The sequence below is a fragment of the Oncorhynchus nerka genome, linkage group LG11, assembly GCF_034236695.1.
Source record: "Oncorhynchus nerka isolate Pitt River linkage group LG11, Oner_Uvic_2.0, whole genome shotgun sequence".
Lineage (NCBI taxonomy): Eukaryota > Metazoa > Chordata > Actinopteri > Salmoniformes > Salmonidae > Oncorhynchus > Oncorhynchus nerka.
The window spans coordinates 66,070,268-66,088,460 of NC_088406.1; the positions used below are offsets into that span (position 1 = coordinate 66,070,268).

The 18,193-nt window shown below is 42.4% G+C and overlaps 1 protein-coding gene across 1 annotated transcript; it reads left to right on the forward strand.

Annotated features, from left to right (window-relative positions):
- The first annotated feature begins 5,964 nt into the window (after window positions 1–5,964).
- On the forward strand, window positions 5,965–18,142 carry LOC115137367 (complexin-1-like). The gene is made up of 4 exons (XM_029673659.2): window positions 5,965–6,215; window positions 7,097–7,214; window positions 11,007–11,185; window positions 16,910–18,142. The coding sequence occupies exons 2-4, from the start codon at window positions 7,184–7,186 to the stop codon at window positions 17,102–17,104; spliced, it is 405 nt and encodes a 134-aa protein (XP_029529519.1). The 5' UTR covers window positions 5,965–6,215; window positions 7,097–7,183; the 3' UTR covers window positions 17,105–18,142.
- The last annotated feature ends 51 nt before the right edge of the window (window positions 18,143–18,193 follow it).

The following is an 18,193-nucleotide window of genomic DNA, read 5'->3' on the forward strand; positions in this document are numbered from 1 at the left end:
AGGAGACCTGTTTCTCCTCTCTATAGGGTTATTTAGGAGACCTGATTCTCCTCTCTATAGGGTTATTTAGAGACCTGTTTCTCCTCTCTATAGGGTTATTTAAGAGACCTGATTCTCCTCTCTATAGGGTTATTTAAGAGACCTGATTCTCCTCTCTATAGGGTTATTTAGGAGACCTGATTCACCTCTCTATAGGGTCATTTAAGAGACCTGATTCTCCTCTCTATAGGGTTATTTAGGAGACCTGTTTCTCCTCTCTATAGGGTTATTTAGGAGACCTGTTTCTCCTCTCTATAGGGTTATTTAGGAGACCTGATTCTCCTCTCTATATGGTTATTTAGGAGACCTGATTCACCTCTCTATAGGGTTATTTAAGAGACCTGATTCTCCTCTCTATAGGGTTATTTAAGAGACCTGATTCTCCTCTCTATAGGGTTATTTAGGAGACCTGTTTCTCCTCTCTATAGGGTTATTTAGGAGACCTGATTCTCCTCTCTATAGGGTTATTTAGGAGACCTGATTCACCTCTCTATAGGGTTATTTAGGAGACCTGTTTCTCCTCTCTATAGGGTTATTTAGGAGACCTGATTCTCCTCTCTATAGGGTTATTTAGGAGACCTGATTCTCCTCTCTATAGGGTTATTTAGGAGACCTGATTCTCCTCTCTATAGGGTTATTTAGGAGACCTGTTTCTCCTCTCTATAGGGTTATTTAAGAGACCTGTTTCTCCTCTCTATAGGGTTATTTAGGAGACCTGTTTCTCCTCTCTATAGGGTTATTTAGGAGACCTGTTTCTCCTCTCTATAGGGTTATTTAGGAGACCTGATTCTCCTCTCTATAGGGTTATTTAAGAGACCTGATTCACCTCTCTATAGGGTTATTTAGGAGACCTGATTCACCTCTCTAGAGTTATTTAGGAGACCTGATTCTCCCCTCTATAGGGTTATTTAGGAGACCTGTTTCTCCTCTCTATAGGGTTATTTAGGAGACCTGATTCTCCCCTCTATAGGGTTATTTAGGAGACCTGTTTCTCCTCTCTATAGGGTTATTTAGGAGACCTGATTCTCCTCTCTATAGGGTTATTTAGGAGACCTGTTTCTCCTCTCTATAGGGTTATTTAAGAGACCTGATTCTCCTCTCTATAGGGTTATTTAGGATGACCTGTTTCTCCTCTCTATAGGTTTATTTAGGAGACCTGATTCTCCTCTCTATAGGGTTATTTAGGAGACCTGATTCTCCTCTCTATAGGGTTATTTAGGAGACCAGTTTCTCCTCTCTATAGGGTTATTTAGGAGACCTGATTCTCCTCTCTATAGGGTTATTTAGGAGACCTGTTTCTCCTCTCTATAGGGTTATTTAAGAGACCTGATTCTCCTCTCTATAGGGTTATTTAGGAGACCTGTTTCTCCTCTCTATAGGTTTATTTAGGAGACCTGATTCTCCTCTCTATAGGGTTATTTAGGAGACCTGATTCTCCTCTCTATAGGGTTATTTAGGAGACCTGTTTCTCCTCTCTATAGGGTTATTTAGGAGACCTGATTCTCCTCTCTATAGGGTTATTTAGGAGACCTGTTTCTCCTCTCTATAGGGTTATTTAGGAGACCTGATTCTCCTCTCTATAGGGTTATTTAGGAGACCAGTTTCTCCTCTCTATAGGGTTATTTAGGAGACGTGTTTCTCCTCTCTATAGGGTTATTTAGGAGACCTGATTCTCCTCTCTATAGGGTTATTTAGGAGACCTGATTCTCCTCTCTATTGGGTTATTTAGGAGACCTGTTTCTCCTCTCTATAGGGTTATTTAGGAGACCTGTTTCTCCTCTCTCTAGGGTTATTTAGGAGACCTGTTTCTCCTCTCTATAGGGTTATTTAGGAGACCTGATTCTCCTCTCTATAGGGTTATTTAGGAGACCTGATTCTCCTCTCTATAGGGTTATTTAGGAGACCTGATTCTCCTCTCTATAGGGTTATTTAGGAGACCTGTTTCTCCTCTCTATAGGGTTATTTAGGAGACCTGATTCTCCTCTCTATAGGGTTATTTAGGAGACCTGTTTCTCCTCTCTATAGGGTTATTTAGGAGACCTGTTTCTCCTCTCTATAGGGTTATTTAGGAGACCTGTTTCTCCTCTCTATAGGGTTATTTAGGAGACCTGATTCTCCTCTCTATAGGGTTATTTAGGAGACCTGATTCTCCTCTCTATAGGGTTATTTAGGAGACCTGTTTCTCCTCTCTATAGGGTTATTTAGGAGACATGTTTCTCCTCTCTATAGGGTTATTTAGGAGACCTGATTCTCCTCTCTATAGGGTTATTTAGGAGACCTGATTCTCCTCTCTATAGGGTTATTTAGGAGACCTGTTTCTCCTCTCTATAGGGTTATTTAGGAGACATGTTTCTCCTCTCTATAGGGTTATTTAGGAGACCTGATTCTCCTCTCTATAGGGTTATTTAAGAGACCTGATTCTCCTCTCTATAGGGTTATTTAGGAGACCCGATTCACCTCTCTATAGGGTTATTTAGAAGACCCGATTCTCCTCTCTATAGGGTTATTTAGGAGACCTGATTCTCCTCTCTATGGGGTTATTTAGGAGACCTGTTTCTCCTCTCTATAGGGTTATTTAGGAGACCTGATTCTCCTCTCTATTGGGTTATTTAGGAGACCTGTTTCTCCTCTCTATAGGGTTATTTAGGAGACCTGTTTCTCCTCTCTCTAGGGTTATTTAGGAGACCTGTTTCTCCTCTCTATAGGGTTATTTAGGAGACCTGATTCTCCTCTCTATAGGGTTATTTAGGAGACCTGATTCTCCTCTCTATAGGGTTATTTAGGAGACCTGATTCTCCTCTCTATAGGGTTATTTAGGAGACCTGTTTCTCCTCTCTATAGGGTTATTTAGGAGACCTGATTCTCCTCTCTATAGGGTTATTTAGGAGACCTGTTTCTCCTCTCTATAGGGTTATTTAGGAGACCTGTTTCTCCTCTCTATAGGGTTATTTAGGAGACCTGTTTCTCCTCTCTATAGGGTTATTTAGGAGACCTGATTCTCCTCTCTATAGGGTTATTTAGGAGACCTGATTCTCCTCTCTATAGGGTTATTTAGGAGACCTGTTTCTCCTCTCTATAGGGTTATTTAGGAGACATGTTTCTCCTCTCTATAGGGTTATTTAGGAGACCTGATTCTCCTCTCTATAGGGTTATTTAGGAGACCTGATTCTCCTCTCTATAGGGTTATTTAGGAGACCTGTTTCTCCTCTCTATAGGGTTATTTAGGAGACATGTTTCTCCTCTCTATAGGGTTATTTAGGAGACCTGATTCTCCTCTCTATAGGGTTATTTAAGAGACCTGATTCTCCTCTCTATAGGGTTATTTAGGAGACCCGATTCACCTCTCTATAGGGTTATTTAGAAGACCCGATTCTCCTCTCTATAGGGTTATTTAGGAGACCTGATTCTCCTCTCTATGGGGTTATTTAGGAGACCTGTTTCTCCTCTCTATAGGGTTATTTAGGAGACCTGTTTCTCCTCTCTATAGGGTTATTTAGGAGACCTGTTTCTCCTCTCTATAGGGTTATTTAGGAGACCTGTTTCTCCTCTCTATAGGGTTATTTAGGAGACCTGTTTCTCCTCTCTATAGGGTTATTTAGGAGACCTGTTTCTCCTCTCTATAGGGTTATTTAGGAGACCTGATTCTCCTCTCTATAGGGTTATTTAAGAGACCTGATTCACCTCTCTATAGGGTTATTTAGGAGACCTGATTCACCTCTCTAGAGTTATTTAGGAGACCTGATTCTCCCCTCTATAGGGTTATTTAGGAGACCTGTTTCTCCTCTCTATAGGGTTATTTAGGAGACCTGATTCTCCCCTCTATAGGGTTATTTAGGAGACCTGTTTCTCCTCTCTATAGGGTTATTTAGGAGACCTGATTCTCCTCTCTATAGGGTTATTTAGGAGACCTGTTTCTCCTCTCTATAGGGTTATTTAAGAGACCTGATTCTCCTCTCTATAGGGTTATTTAGGAGACCTGTTTCTCCTCTCTATAGGTTTATTTAGGAGACCTGATTCTCCTCTCTATAGGTTTATTTAGGAGACCAGTTTCTCCTCTCTATAGGGTTATTTAGGAGACGTGTTTCTCCTCTCTATAGGGTTATTTAGGAGACGTGTTTCTCCTCTCTATAGGGTTATTTAGGAGACCTGATTCTCCTCTCTATAGGGTTATTTAGGAGACATGTTTCTCCTCTCTATAGGGTTATTTAAGAGACCTGATTCTCCTCTCTATAGGGTTATTTAGGAGACCTGATTCTCCTCTCTATAGGGTTATTTAGCTTTTTTGTATATTTTTCTTATTTTCTGTTGGATTCTTCTGTCCCATGTTCTCCCTTGAAAAATGGGATAGCTTGGTAAAATAAAGGTAAAATAAAACGTTTAGTAACCTTGTCTGGTTGTCTTACGCTCAATTAGCGTAATTTAAATTAGATGCACCAATGCATCAAAATGAATTGTCATGCATTTTATTTTGACGCTCATTTGACTTATAAACGGAATGGTTTCAAATAACTGACCGCAGACAATAGAAATGAAAAACACGCTTGTTGACCCTGTGTATCCTTTTCGAAATGTGGAATTAATGTACCTAACCAAACCCCATGTACCAACACAAAGAAGACACACTTATTCCATTTCAGATAAGAGTAGGATAAAGGTAAGGTGAAGAAATGGTTCATGACATTTTAAATCGTTTTCTGAACAGCTTTGGAGCCTGGTGGGGAATGCAAATGAAAAGGGTTGTGCCAAACATTCGCTGAAGTGCCTTCCATCCATTCGCTATATTTGACAGTGGCTTTTAAGCATTAGCCAAATTCGTACTGGTCTCATATAGTGTTGTTTTCATGCCGGTTGGCACAGTCACATTGACTGGAGGAAAATACAGGGAAATTACCATTACTATTAAATGTCGGGGTAATTGGATGCTTGACGAGAACATGACCTTGTTTTATATTTCGTTTTATATTGGATATTCGGTGGAAATTCGACAATAGCTATTGAACCAAGCATGCCATGACTATGAAAATGTTATATTCCCGTATCAGTTGTGAATGAAGAACAATCTACGCCTTTTTTGTTGATACAAAAATATATATAAAAATATATATATACATTTCGGATTTCCAGCGTGCCATGAAAACCGCGTATGCAGCAGCATTTCACCCTGCATTTCAATGCTGGCTTGCCTCTGAAGCTAAACAGGGTCGGTCCTGGTCGCCCCTGGATGGGAGACCAGATGCTGCGGGAAGTGGTGTTGGAGGGCCAGACTTCCCTCTGGTCTAAGGAGATCTCAATGCCACAGGGAAGGGGAAATTTGTCCTGCGTAGGGAGCCCTCTCTTAGGTGGGACATTAAACAAGACTCCTGACTCTTTGTGGTCATTAAAAATCCCATTGTAAGCACTTATTGTAAGAGTAGGGGTGATAACCCCGGTGTCATGGCTAAATTACCAACCTGGCCCCATTCCATCATGGCCACTTAAACATCCCCCTCATTCCTAATTGGCATATATCACTCCTCACCTCTCTAGCTGATGTGCGGTGAGCGTTCTGGCACAAAAATGGTCGCCGTGCATCACATTGATGGTGGATGAGGTGTTTCCCCCAACTATGTAAAGCGCTGTGACATATCCACTCCAATGAATTAACGAGCTACTGAAATGGTGCATGACGTGAGTTACCTACAGAAGCCTACGTAAGCTGAAGTGTGCATTCACCCTACTTGCGAAAACATTTAGGTCAGACTTTTGAAGATATATAAACTCTCTGATAAATCTATCTCTATATCTCTCTCTCTATATATATATATATATATAGCTAATCTGGGGTATCTAAGTGGAAGTTTGCCAAACAGTGTAACCTAGTAGCCTAATCTTGTGTAATAGGGGCAGCAGACGTTTTGCAGTAGGTTTTTGTCAGTGAAGGCGTGGGACGTTTGGGAGAAGGTTGGTCGAACTCCCATGTGATTACCCTCCTCTCCTCATCATCAGACAGCAACTGCAGTTCCCTCCTCTGACGCGCGTGCAGTCGTTGTGCAGAAGCCAGTAAGACGGTGGGAAATACAGCAGGGATGCTCAGAGTGAGCATCTAAAGGATCTCCACACCCTCTTCATTTCGCGACAACTTCCATATTTTGCCAGGATAACGTTGCTATTTCGAGAGATCCAAGGCGCTCGGAAAGGTAATCGCATGTCCCGATCGCAAGACACAAGAGATGTTGATGTTGTGGGACGAATTGGGAGCTGTCCCCCAAAAATGGTGCTGAAATCGCTCCGCGCTCGAGAAAGGAAGTGATTTTTGCTGTTGCTTTTGTAGCTCTGTGTGTGGGTTCAGACAAGGTTATGTGTCGGGAATTTAAAATATATATATATTTTAAAAAACGTGATCGTAGGCCCTATTCATTTCAAATTAGCCAGGGTTGGGATTATGATTAGCCTACTTGGGACGTCGTAGGCTACAGCTCGCGGTGCATTTGGGTTTTGAACCATATGACTGAATCCGGACAATTGAAAGTTTGACATTGAACGCGGATTATGGGCTCGAGGAATTGATTAGCCTTATATATTTCCCCTGATCAAATGAACCCTGTTATCGGCATTGGTGTGCTATATCTTGTCTGGTAGCCTATGCTTACACGAGGCTGCTTCTTCTCATTTGAAGTACCGTATAGGAAAGCTAATTGGCCCCATGAAACGTACTAGGCTACGCTATTGCAGGTTACCAACGTTGGGCCGGTTATTTACGACACCTGTGCCGTCAATATATAGCCTTTTCACAAAATATGTCACAAGAAAACCGCTCTAAATTGACCTTTTTCTGACCTTCGCGGAGCTCTCTCCGTGGAATCCACCCCGTCAGAATAAATTCCTAAAATAGAGTGGTTTATACATTTGAGGTTAGCATTACCCGGAGGAGGTGTAGCCAACAACGCATCTTGTTTGTAAATCACAACACCATTCACTTTGCAAACTAAAATGAGGGAGAATCCAACACTGCGATTGACAGAGAAAGTTAGTTATGGGTCAATATAACCACTCAACCTCTACTGTCTTAATTTCGAAGGTTTCTTTCTTCTGGCACCTGGGCAGCATCTGTCCTGTCTGACGTGAAACTGTGAATCTGAGGGGAGGCAAGACTTAAAGCATCATCATGAATTTTGTAATGAAGGCAGCTATGGGAGGTAAGTTGATTAATGCGTTGCACCATTACCAGGGTAGTGTCGGACACTCAAAGGCAATGCACCATATACAGTACACGGGATGGGAAAGGACATTACGTGTGACATTCTTTCAATTCTATTCATTATTTCTAAGTTAATGAATAGGTATATAGTTATAAACTATAAGCTATAAGCTATATCCATATTATTTAGACTTATATTGTCCCTTTATCATTATATGGGTATGGACAAAACTGCTGTGGACTATATTATAAAAAAATGTTAAGGTCAAACGTGATAAGTGAACACCTAGTGTAGAGAAATATAATACTGTACATCTGTGGTACTTTTTCATCATATTTGCTGGGGTCTTCTGCATTGTTAGGGGCTTCTGCTGCACTGGCTGAGCAGCCTATAGAAATGGTGTGTGGGAGTCGAGATTGCGCGAGGTAGCTGACATTTCTCATTGAAATGCAGGACCAACCAGCAACTTCTGCATCGCCCCGTGCTCTCTCCAGTCTCCATGATACGAACCCTTAAACAAACAGTAGCATTGCCCCTTTTCACATACCAGCATTAAAGTGTTTGACTGTAGATGCACACAGCTATTCTGCTTTACACTCATATAATCTGGCCTGTTATCTATTGGAATATCAACCTAGTATTTTTTTCGTATTCATTTAACTCATTCAGACGTGACTAAATTCATTTTTCTTACAGTTCACTTTGAGATGCCTGTCACAAATATAATGTGGCTGGTCAGCCAATACGTTTAAACAAACAACTAGAACTAATCTGCCCCCTTTAGACCACTTGAACAACAGAGCCTGAATGCAGAGGAACAGTCATGACAGTAAAGCACAAAGGGATGAACTTAACCTTCTCAACAGACACATCAATGAATTAAATACACCAGTCAATAAATAATCATTTCAAATAATCACAACGTAATCAACAACTAATTATTATTGTGTTTTAAATATATATACATGGCATTTGTCCACAAATCTCATCTCTTGATTTCCATATGTCTGAACTCTTATTACGTCCCTGCACGATGTCTACGTCACCCGACAGAACAAAAAGCAATTTCACACTGACAATCAAGCTGCAGGTAGCTGGTGACAGACGCCTGTCAGAATCCACCACACTGACTCCATCACCCAGTGTGTTTCCCAAATGGCACCCTATTCTCTACGTATAGTACACTGCTTTTGAGCAGGACCATATGGTAATAGGCTGCCATTTCAGACATTCTACCGCCGCTGGGCGGTGTGCACTTGCACCGTTCCCATCATGGATAGACGTGCTGCATTCGGGTTTTGGCTGGAGAGAGTTTCCACCGTTGTAAAATCTGTGACGGGATGTGATCATAGATCAGCACTCTGGGACATTTTGTGAATACAGGCCGTGGATGCCGAAACTGTATGAGTTGGATAGAGTGCACGCTATTTTATGATACCACACATACATTCAATGGAATCTAGGCCAAGGTGTGTCTCATTGCTGACTTGGCACAAACCTGATCAGACCGAGACCTAGTCCTTCACATTAACCCCAAAAACACTCAACCACATAGTGGAGCTCAATGGGAAACATTGGAATGGAAAGGAAAAAAGGAACATTGAAACACACAAGATTATGAAAGACTAACAGCCAATCTGAAAACAACCTCTTTTTCCTCTAGCCAGCCTATATCCCTTTTGGTGTCTTCCGATCGGAAGGGACCAGCTCTGATAGTTGTAAGATCCAGTATAACGATGGGGCTTCAGACTTCCATTGAGCCTAGGGGAGAATCAGCCATATTTCTCACCTCCAAGAAAACCTACAGTTTTATTGAGCCTGCAGGGAATCTGTCCTGCTTGTGAAGGGTACTGTACTGCCGAGGGGTAACGAACAACGCAGTGGAGGCCTATTTCCCTTTCCTCAACAGAAAATAAAACGGAGGCATCTTCAGATGCTCTTCTAGCTCGATAATTGACTGAAAATCAAAGCTAATCTCATTATTCGAAAACACTTGGATGAGATTGTCAGGGAGAGGGTGCCCTCACTGCTTCCTGTATCTCCCCGACTCCCTCCCTCTGTACTGCAAAGCAAATCATTTCCCTCCGTGAGTGTGTGACCTTGAGTTCCTCCAGTGCACAGCCCAGAATCTATAAATAATGGATTCTACCCCAGCAATGTCAAAACGGTAGAGACAGTAGAACTGTAAAAGCCGAGGAGTGGGATGACGGGGGAGGACGAAGAGGAGGAGGACGGAGAGGAGGGGGAGGAGGGAGAGCAAGATGGTTTATGAGACGACGCACAGTTACACAGTTTCATAAAAAGGGCCCTCTTTAATCCTTAATCTAATGTGCCCGACCACATAAAACACTTCTTCCTCTTCAAAGCACATGATGTGCAATGAAACAGAAAACATACAATGCAGTCATCATCAGAACACACCACCAAGACCCAGAGCTGGCTATTTATAACTACTGCTCATATCAACTCACAATACAGACACAGAGAGACACAGAGAGAGAGAGACACAGGGAGAGATAGATAGAGAGAGAGAGAGAGAGAGAGAGAGAGAGAGGCAGAGACTGACAGAGAGAGAAAGACTGACAGAGAGAGAGAGACTGACAGTGAGACAGAGACACACAGATAGAGAGACAGAGAGAGAGACAGACAGACAGACAGAGCGAGAGAGAGAGAGAAGAGAGAGAGAGGGGGGGGGGTGATGCTGCCTATTACTAAGCACAGCTTTTTAGCACTGCTGATACTAACCTGGACTGGATATAGCCTGGTTAAACCAGATGGAACACTCTGCCGAGTGTGCTCCCCAGTGAGTGTATGGTGTTCAGTATGGTTTAACCAGGCTATATAACCTGGATTCTATCTGATCAGAGAATGTAGATTTACAGTCAGCTCAATAAGCCCTGATCGACTGACTACAGGAGCAGCAGTCTCCCCTTTCTCCCTTTCCTCTCTCTCTCTCTCTCTCTCTCTCTCTCTCTCTCTCTCTCTCTCTCTCTCTCTCTCTCTCTCCGTTTTGCTGCAGTTCTTTTTTATGCTGATGAGCAAGAGAAGGAAAAAAACAGACTAGCAGCTCGCTCCAGGGACACAGCAGTCTCCTGGAATTCCCTCTTTCTAGCTCTCTCTCTTCCCCTCCCTCTCTCGCATGACCAAGCATGCAGTCGTGAGGCACAGCCGGGCAATATCTCGGACTGTAACGGTTCTGCTCATTTGGCGGAATGCTTGCGACTGTGACGTAACATTTTCTTCCCCTGACATTCAGCATTCCTCTGCGTTGAAAAAAAACTAATCTTGTGTTACGAATGGATGGATCCACAGGAGAACACGACATAGTTTCTCATTATATGAGGAACACCGAAACAGTTACATATTCTGTGCTGGGGGAAAAAATGACAAGAGTGCTACCTCCTTTAGTCCTGGGACCATGTTCTTGTCCTTGTCCCAGTAATCAAAAAATGAAATAACTCGAAAGTGACAACATCACTGATTGTAAGTCGATTGAAAGTTGCTCTGGATAATGTGTCTGTGACTAAAATGTGTGTAAATGTGGTCTGTTTGGACCCTACAATATGACAGTCTAAGTTAAAAGTAAGTAAGCAGGCCTGTCTGACAGTTGTTAATGGCCGTGTCCGAGAGCGTCAAACCATGATGCATTGTGGGTAAATGGCGACTGACTGATCTACAAAATAATAATGGGTAGTTGTTTATGATGCAAGGTGATTTGTCAGTCAGTCTGCGGTCGGCCGCACTGTCGGCTGCAATGTCGAACAAGCCCTTTGTCTCTGTGTCACCCAGGGGGGCCACCTGATGTGGGCAAGATGATGGGAGGAGACAAAGAGGAGCCCGACCCCGATGCAGAGAAGAAAGAGGAAGAAAGACAAGAGGCTCTGAGGCAGCAGGAGGAGGAGAGGAAAGACAAATATGCAAAGATGGAGGTGGAAAGGGAGTCAATGCGACAAGGCATCAGAGACAAGGTAAATGAAATGATAAATGTGACGTTGAACAGTTATACACACTACCTTTCTATCAACTGGCAATTTTAGTTCATGTTGGGCCCGGAGTTTTTTCTTCACCTCTTGACCTGAGCTGGAAAAACTCCCGGGCCCTAGTTCTTATTGAAAAATAAGAATGATGAAAAAATAAAGTAAATTCACAAGGCCTATTTCACCCATACTCTTATCAAGATGTTACAACACACAGCTTTGACCTAGTAAAGTAGCTTTGTTGGCTTATTGCACTTGTGGGGAGGTTGCTTAGGAGTCAAACCTTCTCAAACAGCCTAAATACACAAAGAAAAAAAGCATTGGAATTACTGTAAGGGAAGTGAAAGTGAGTTTGGCCTGACGTTTGGCCCGTCGGTATAGAGCTGCTAGCTACAGTGCCTTGCGAAAGTATTCGGCCCCCTTGAACTTTGCAAACTTTTGCCACATTTCAGGCTTCAAACATAAAAGATATAAAACTGTATTTTTTTGTGAAGAATCAACAACAAGTGGGACACAATCATGAAGTGGAATGACATTTATTGGATATTTCAAACTTTTTTAACAAATCAAAAACTGAAAAATTGGGCGTGCAAAATTATTCAGCCCCCTTAAGTTAATACTTTGTAGCGCCACCTTTTGCTGCGATTACAGCTGTAAGTCGCTTGGGGTATGTCTCTATCAGTTTTGCACATCGAGAGACTGAAATTTTTTCCCATTCCTCCTTGCAAAACAGCTCGAGCTCAGTGAGGTTGGATGGAGAGCATTTGTGAACAGCAGTTCAGTTCTTTCCACAGATTCTCGATTGGATTCAGGTCTGGACTTTGACTTGGCCATTCTAACACCTGGATATGTTTATTTTTGAACCATTCCATTGTAGATTTTGCTTTATGTTTTGGATCATTGTCTTGTTGGAAGACAAATCTCCGTCCCAGTCTCAGGTCTTTTGCAGACTCCATCAGGTTTTCTTCCAGAATGGTCCTGTATTTGGCTCCATCCATCTTCCCATCAATTTTAACCATCTTCCCTGTCCCTGCTGAAGAAAAGCAGGCCCAAACCATGATGCTGCCACCACCATGTTTGACAGTGGGGATGGTGTGTTCAGGGAGATGAGCTGTGTTGCTTTTACGCCAAACATAACGTTTTGCATTGTTGCCAAAAAGTTCAATTTTGGTTTCATCTGACCAGAGCACCTTCTTCCACATGTTTGGTGTGTCTCCCAGGTGGCTTGTGGCAAACTTTAAACGACACTTTTATGGATATCTTTAAGAAATGGCTTTCTTCTTGCCACTCTTCCATAAAGGCCAGATTTGTGCAATATACGACTGATTGTTGTCCTATGGACAGAGTCTCCCACCTCAGCTGTAGATCTCTGCAGTTCATCCAGTGATCATGGGCCTCTTGGCTGCATCTCTGATCAGTCTTCTCCTTGTATGAGCTGAAAGTTTAGAGGGACGGCCAGGTCTTGGTAGATTTGCAGTGGTCTGATACTCCTACCATTTCAATATTATCGCTTGCACAGTGCTCCTTGGGATGTTTAAAGCTTGGGAAATCTTTTTGTATCCAAATCCGGCTTTAAACTTCTTCACAACAGTATCTCGGACCTGCCTGGTGTGTTCCTTGTTCTTCATGATGCTCTCTGCGCTTTTAACGGACCTCTGAGACTATCACAGTGCAGGTGCATTTATACAGAGACTTGATTACACACAGGTGGATTGTATTTATCATCATTAGTCATTTAGGTCAACATTGGATCATTCAGAGATCCTCACTGAACTTCTGGAGAGAGTTTGCTGCACTGAAAGTAAAGGGGCTGAATAATTTTGCACGCCCAATTTTTCAGTTTTTGATTTGTTAAAAAAGTTTGAAATATCCAATAAATGTCGTTCCACTTAATGATTGTGTCCCACTTGTTGATTCTTCACAAAAAAATACAGTTTTATATCTTTATGTTTGAAGCCTGAAATGTGGCAAAAGGTCGCAAAGTTCAAGGGGGCCGAATACTTTCGCAAGGCACTGTATCCTGTTTCCACACTGGCAGAGGCCCCAGTGAGAGCAGGGGTCAGCTAATGGAGCTGCAGTCGAGGCCACTGTTCACTCGCTTGACAGCATCGGGAGGACACTGGAGGATGCATTCTTCTAAGACCTTGTTTTTTGGCTGCCCTCCAACGAAACCATTTTCCTTTTTCATGGCACGAACCCCCCCCCATTTTTTGGGAAGTTGAGCACAGATTGTTTTCACTTTTAAAAACGTTTCATACACGGCGCGGCTCGCTCAAGGCGCTCAGCAGAAATTGAAGCTCATTTTTAAATTAAAGAAAAGAGAAACTATTGTAAAATAATGTTTACTCATATCAGGCCATCGGAAGGACTACATTTCCCATGATGCAACGTATTTAAAGCGATGCTCCTCTTCAGCTGCCTAATGGACTGCTGCTGCATGGTTGCTAGCGGAGGTTGCTATGAAACCACTAGCCACCACAGTGCAGGAAGATAACAGCTAGGGAATAGAGACTCTGAAAAGCAGAACGGCAGAGGCAGCCAAAGACAGGATGACCTCAGCCTTCCAGCCCCCTCCCCCCTATCCTCCATCCTTCCCCATCTCACCTCTCTCTCCTCTCCCTCATCCTCAAGGTCGTGCTCTCTCAATGGACTATAATATCAAGGTTGATGTCTGCTTGGTAGCACTGCCCTACACTCTTCGAAAATGGGCTCCAAAAGGGTTCTTTGGTTGTCCCGATAGGAGAACCCTTTTTGGTTCCACGTAGAACTCTTTTGGGTTCCATGTAGAACCCTCTGTGGAAAGGGTTCTACATGGAACTCAAAAGGGTTCTACCTAGAACCTAAAGGGTTCTACCTGAAACCAAGAAGTGTTCTTTAAAGTGTTCTCCTATGGGGACAGCCAAATAACCTAGATGGCACCTTTTGTTTCTATGAGTGTAGTAAAACACAAATAAAGACATATTTGTAAGAGACTGGGAGAGGCAGAGGAGAAGAGTTGTAACAGCTCTGTTTTTGGAAGGAATAACAAAAATGCATCTTTTTTTTTACAGATCCTAAAAATAACCCAAAAAGCACAAGGGCGCTAGTAACAGCTGTGCACAATATGTCAGAGGAAAGAGAGTTGGGTTTCTGTTCTGAGAGATGCATTAATTAGCACAGATTTGTGTTTTCACCCTCTCTGTCACACACACCACACAAACGCACAAAACTCTCTCTTACTTCCAACAGAGTGGGTGACATCACATCTCCAAGTTTCTGTTATTCAAGTTCGAAAATAGATTCTTGTAACATGTTATTACGTAGGTCTACCGTACAACAATGGCTCACACCACATTTGGTATTGAATCCTATCCTCAATGTCCTGTAATATATAGCCCTGGAATAGCCCTTATCCAGGGTTCCTCAGGGTGTGCAGTTTGGTGCAGTAATACACCTAAATCAAATAATCGAGGTCTTCAGCCTGGACCTTGCCTAGCTGAATCAGGTGTGTTACTGCAGGGTTGGAACGAAAGCCTACACTTCCCTCCCAGGAGTTCGTTCAAAAACCTTCGGCGGATTGGCAGAAGATGATCCAAAAACAACATTCTGCTTGCGCAGTAAAGAGAGCGAGTTTTAATACATCTTTTCCCTTTTTGACTTTCTTTTTGTTGCACAAGATGACGTGCCACGCATTCCCCTAGCACAGCGAGTGCACAATGACTGTTATTTTGGTCTAACCCCCGAGGCCCGTTCCAGTCAGTGACTTTGATTGAATTACAGCTAACATGCAATCAGCATCGAGGTCACAGACCCCAGTAACGTGAGTAGTAGCATTACAGCATTAGAACAGAATGGGTGTGTTCGTGCGGTAAGCCTAACGAAGCCGGCTGTAGACAAAAGTCTGCGAGTCAAGTCGGAGGGGGGGGGGGTGCATCTGCGATAGCCCGAGAGTCGGACAACTGTGGTGGTTATCCAACTGCAAGGCAAATATCAACATTGCAGTGTCAACATTGTTGCTATTGTTTAAAAATATATATATATCGGTATAAATGTCAAAATAATATACCCCCATATCACACACACGCACACTGAAAACATAATGTTTGCACAATGAATTGGTTAGAGAGCGGTCTCAAATATCACTTTCATTTGTATCCCATGTAGCTTTAGAAATCCTGGCAAAGTGTGTTCCTGTTTCAGTCAAATTCTGGGCCACGTTCACGCGGGGAAAAACAAAAACGCCCTAGTGATTGGTTGACAAATAGTGCCTCCCACAATGCAGGTGATGGCTGCGTGGTGCAGTTGGTGAGAAGGTGACCTCATAAAAAACTACATGAGCTTTTACCAGTAGCTGAGGAAACCAAGCCAGTGAAAAAAAAAGACATATTACAACAGATGTGATAATTGCGTTGTTTGCTCTCTAACCCATTCGATAATACGCCACCGGGATCATACGCCACCGGGATCATACGCCACCGGGATATGCAATCAGGTCGTGACAACAAAAAGACAAGTCACACAGTGGCGGAATAAATTCAACTACACAAATACTCTTGTTTCATCAACAAAATCTGTCCAGTGAAGAAGCCCACAAAGTAAATATTACACACACACAGTTATCTCCCGCTGTTTATCTCCTGCACACACACAGTTATCTCCTGCAGCATGGTCAAGCAAGTTCATGTTTGACAGTTTACTAAACAACTACTGATTTAGAACCACAGAGTTACAGCAAGTCAGCACAAAGACAACAGGAACTCAGCTATTCCAGCACCATTTCAACTTAAACAACATCACGTGGCTGTCCATAGTACTGATTTCTGTGTGTGTGTGTCGGTGTGTGCGTGCACAAGTAAAACCCTTTAAAAAAATGATTACTCACCCTTCTTGTAGACTAGTTGAACACCAATGCCATCATCCTCTCTTTCATGTTGGCAAAACGGTCTATGGCTTTGTCCTACAGCACGCTTTCAGTTTTTGTTGTCATGGGCTACATAGCTAAAATGCTTGCTAGCCTGACTTCCTCGCATGAGCAACAATGAACCAGCTAAGTTAGCTAGCTAGTTAGACTACTAGGCTACATTTAGACTCATATTGAACTTCAATCATCTCAAGCCAGTGGTACAACGTTAATTTATGGTTAGATTTGAATCGCCTTCATAATTATTGGCCTGTGCAGAGAATTAAGTCAAAACCACAAGTCAAAATCCACATCTCCATCCATGGCTTAGGAAAGGGCCAATTTAGCAAGCTAGCTACTGCAGCACATCAACACAAGCAGACCAGAAACAGACACGTTTATCTGAAAATTGTGTTTTTTGATTGGTCTGAAGCCAAATCCAAACTGGCCTCCCTTGCAGGGTGTTTCCCTGCACTAGGATAACTCACAGTTGAGCTCAGCTCAAAGCTGATTTGCTAATTATTTTATAATTGTTTGATCAAGGGTGGCCAAATGCTTGCTGGCATCAATCAATCAACTTCTACAAAGACAACATGTTATACTCATTTGGTCCAGACAGTATCAGATACATGGAATACACATACTGAGACAGTCATTAAAAGAGGGAGACAATTCCTGTATCACTCCCCACCTCCCTCCTAACCACGTGGCGTTCATAAGAAGTGTATTTTCAGGGGTTAATGTTATTATAACGTTGCACTCCGTTTTCTCCTGAGGGCAGTCTGACACAATAATATTAACGTTACCATAATGCTAGTATCATGTTGTTTTTCCAGTACGGAATTAAGAAGAGGGAGGAGGCTGAGGCCGAGGCCCAGGCTGCTATGGAGCAGTCTGCAGAGGGCAGTCTGACCCGTCCCAAATCGTCCGTGCCCAAGGGCTGCGGAGACGATGATGACGAAGAGGAAAGCATCATGGACACGGTCATGAAATACCTCCCTGGTCCTCTCCAAGACATGTTGAAGAAGTAGCCGAGCAACAACGTTGTTGGGAGTTGCATTAGGTTGTTACGTTATCTTCTAGGTGAGAGTTTTAGATTACTTTTCTGCCCCCCTGCAGCGGAGAGTTAGCACCGGAAATTAACATTTAAAAAAAACATTCCTCGCTTCACCTGTTTTAGGTTGGTTGGAAAAAATGATACATGAAAAATAATCGTACCGTGCGTCTGTCTAAAAACAAAAACATCAGAGAATAACACTATAAGCCATATTTTATCTTTATAGGACGTTTGAAGAATCATATCATGATGTTAGGGTAATGTTTGGTTTTGTCTATGAGGTTTATGTGAAAATGTTTGCACACACGTAAGTACGTATATATGTCCACATACTGTGTCGTCATGTCTTGCCCGGTGTAGCCATATGGTCATGGCGTAGGTCTAAACTCAATTTTATATTCAAATTCTGTGTACCTTATGTCTTTGCATGCCATTTTGTCAAGTCAAGTTGTGAATATGTACAATATCATTTTTTTCCTCTCTTCGTCACGCAAAAATATATGGCAATAACTCTGATTTTGAATGTGGTTAAATTATCATAAGGTAGGATGTAATAATGGTTATAAAAATGCATTCAGGAATTTCATTTACAGTTTTTGGACGGGGAGGATAACCATGGTGTAGCAGTGCCACTTAAAACGTTATGCTTCGACATTAAACCGGAATTAAACAACAACGCTATCAGGATTTGCTATAACATTTTCTTTTTAACCATGATTTCTAAAGCTATTACAAAATCTGTGACGACTGGAGGGCTAGCTTTTCCATCACCTGAATAAAAAGGAAAATCTGCTGTTTTCCCACTGGACTGCCAGAAGGTTGGTCAAAGTCGGGAATTTGCGAAGAACTGTTAAAGAATGAGGGTAATATAATGCTTGATACTTCTGTTGTAATTGGTTGTGGGTTGGCTGTAAGAATGTTATGTTGGTAATCAGAATGGAATGCTATCAGCAATAAAGGACCATCATGTATGTTCTGCTTGAGAATTAATAAAACTGGTTCACAGACACAATGGGTTTTTTTTCTCTCTCAATGCTTTGGGTGGTATGTCTTGTTCTTTAGA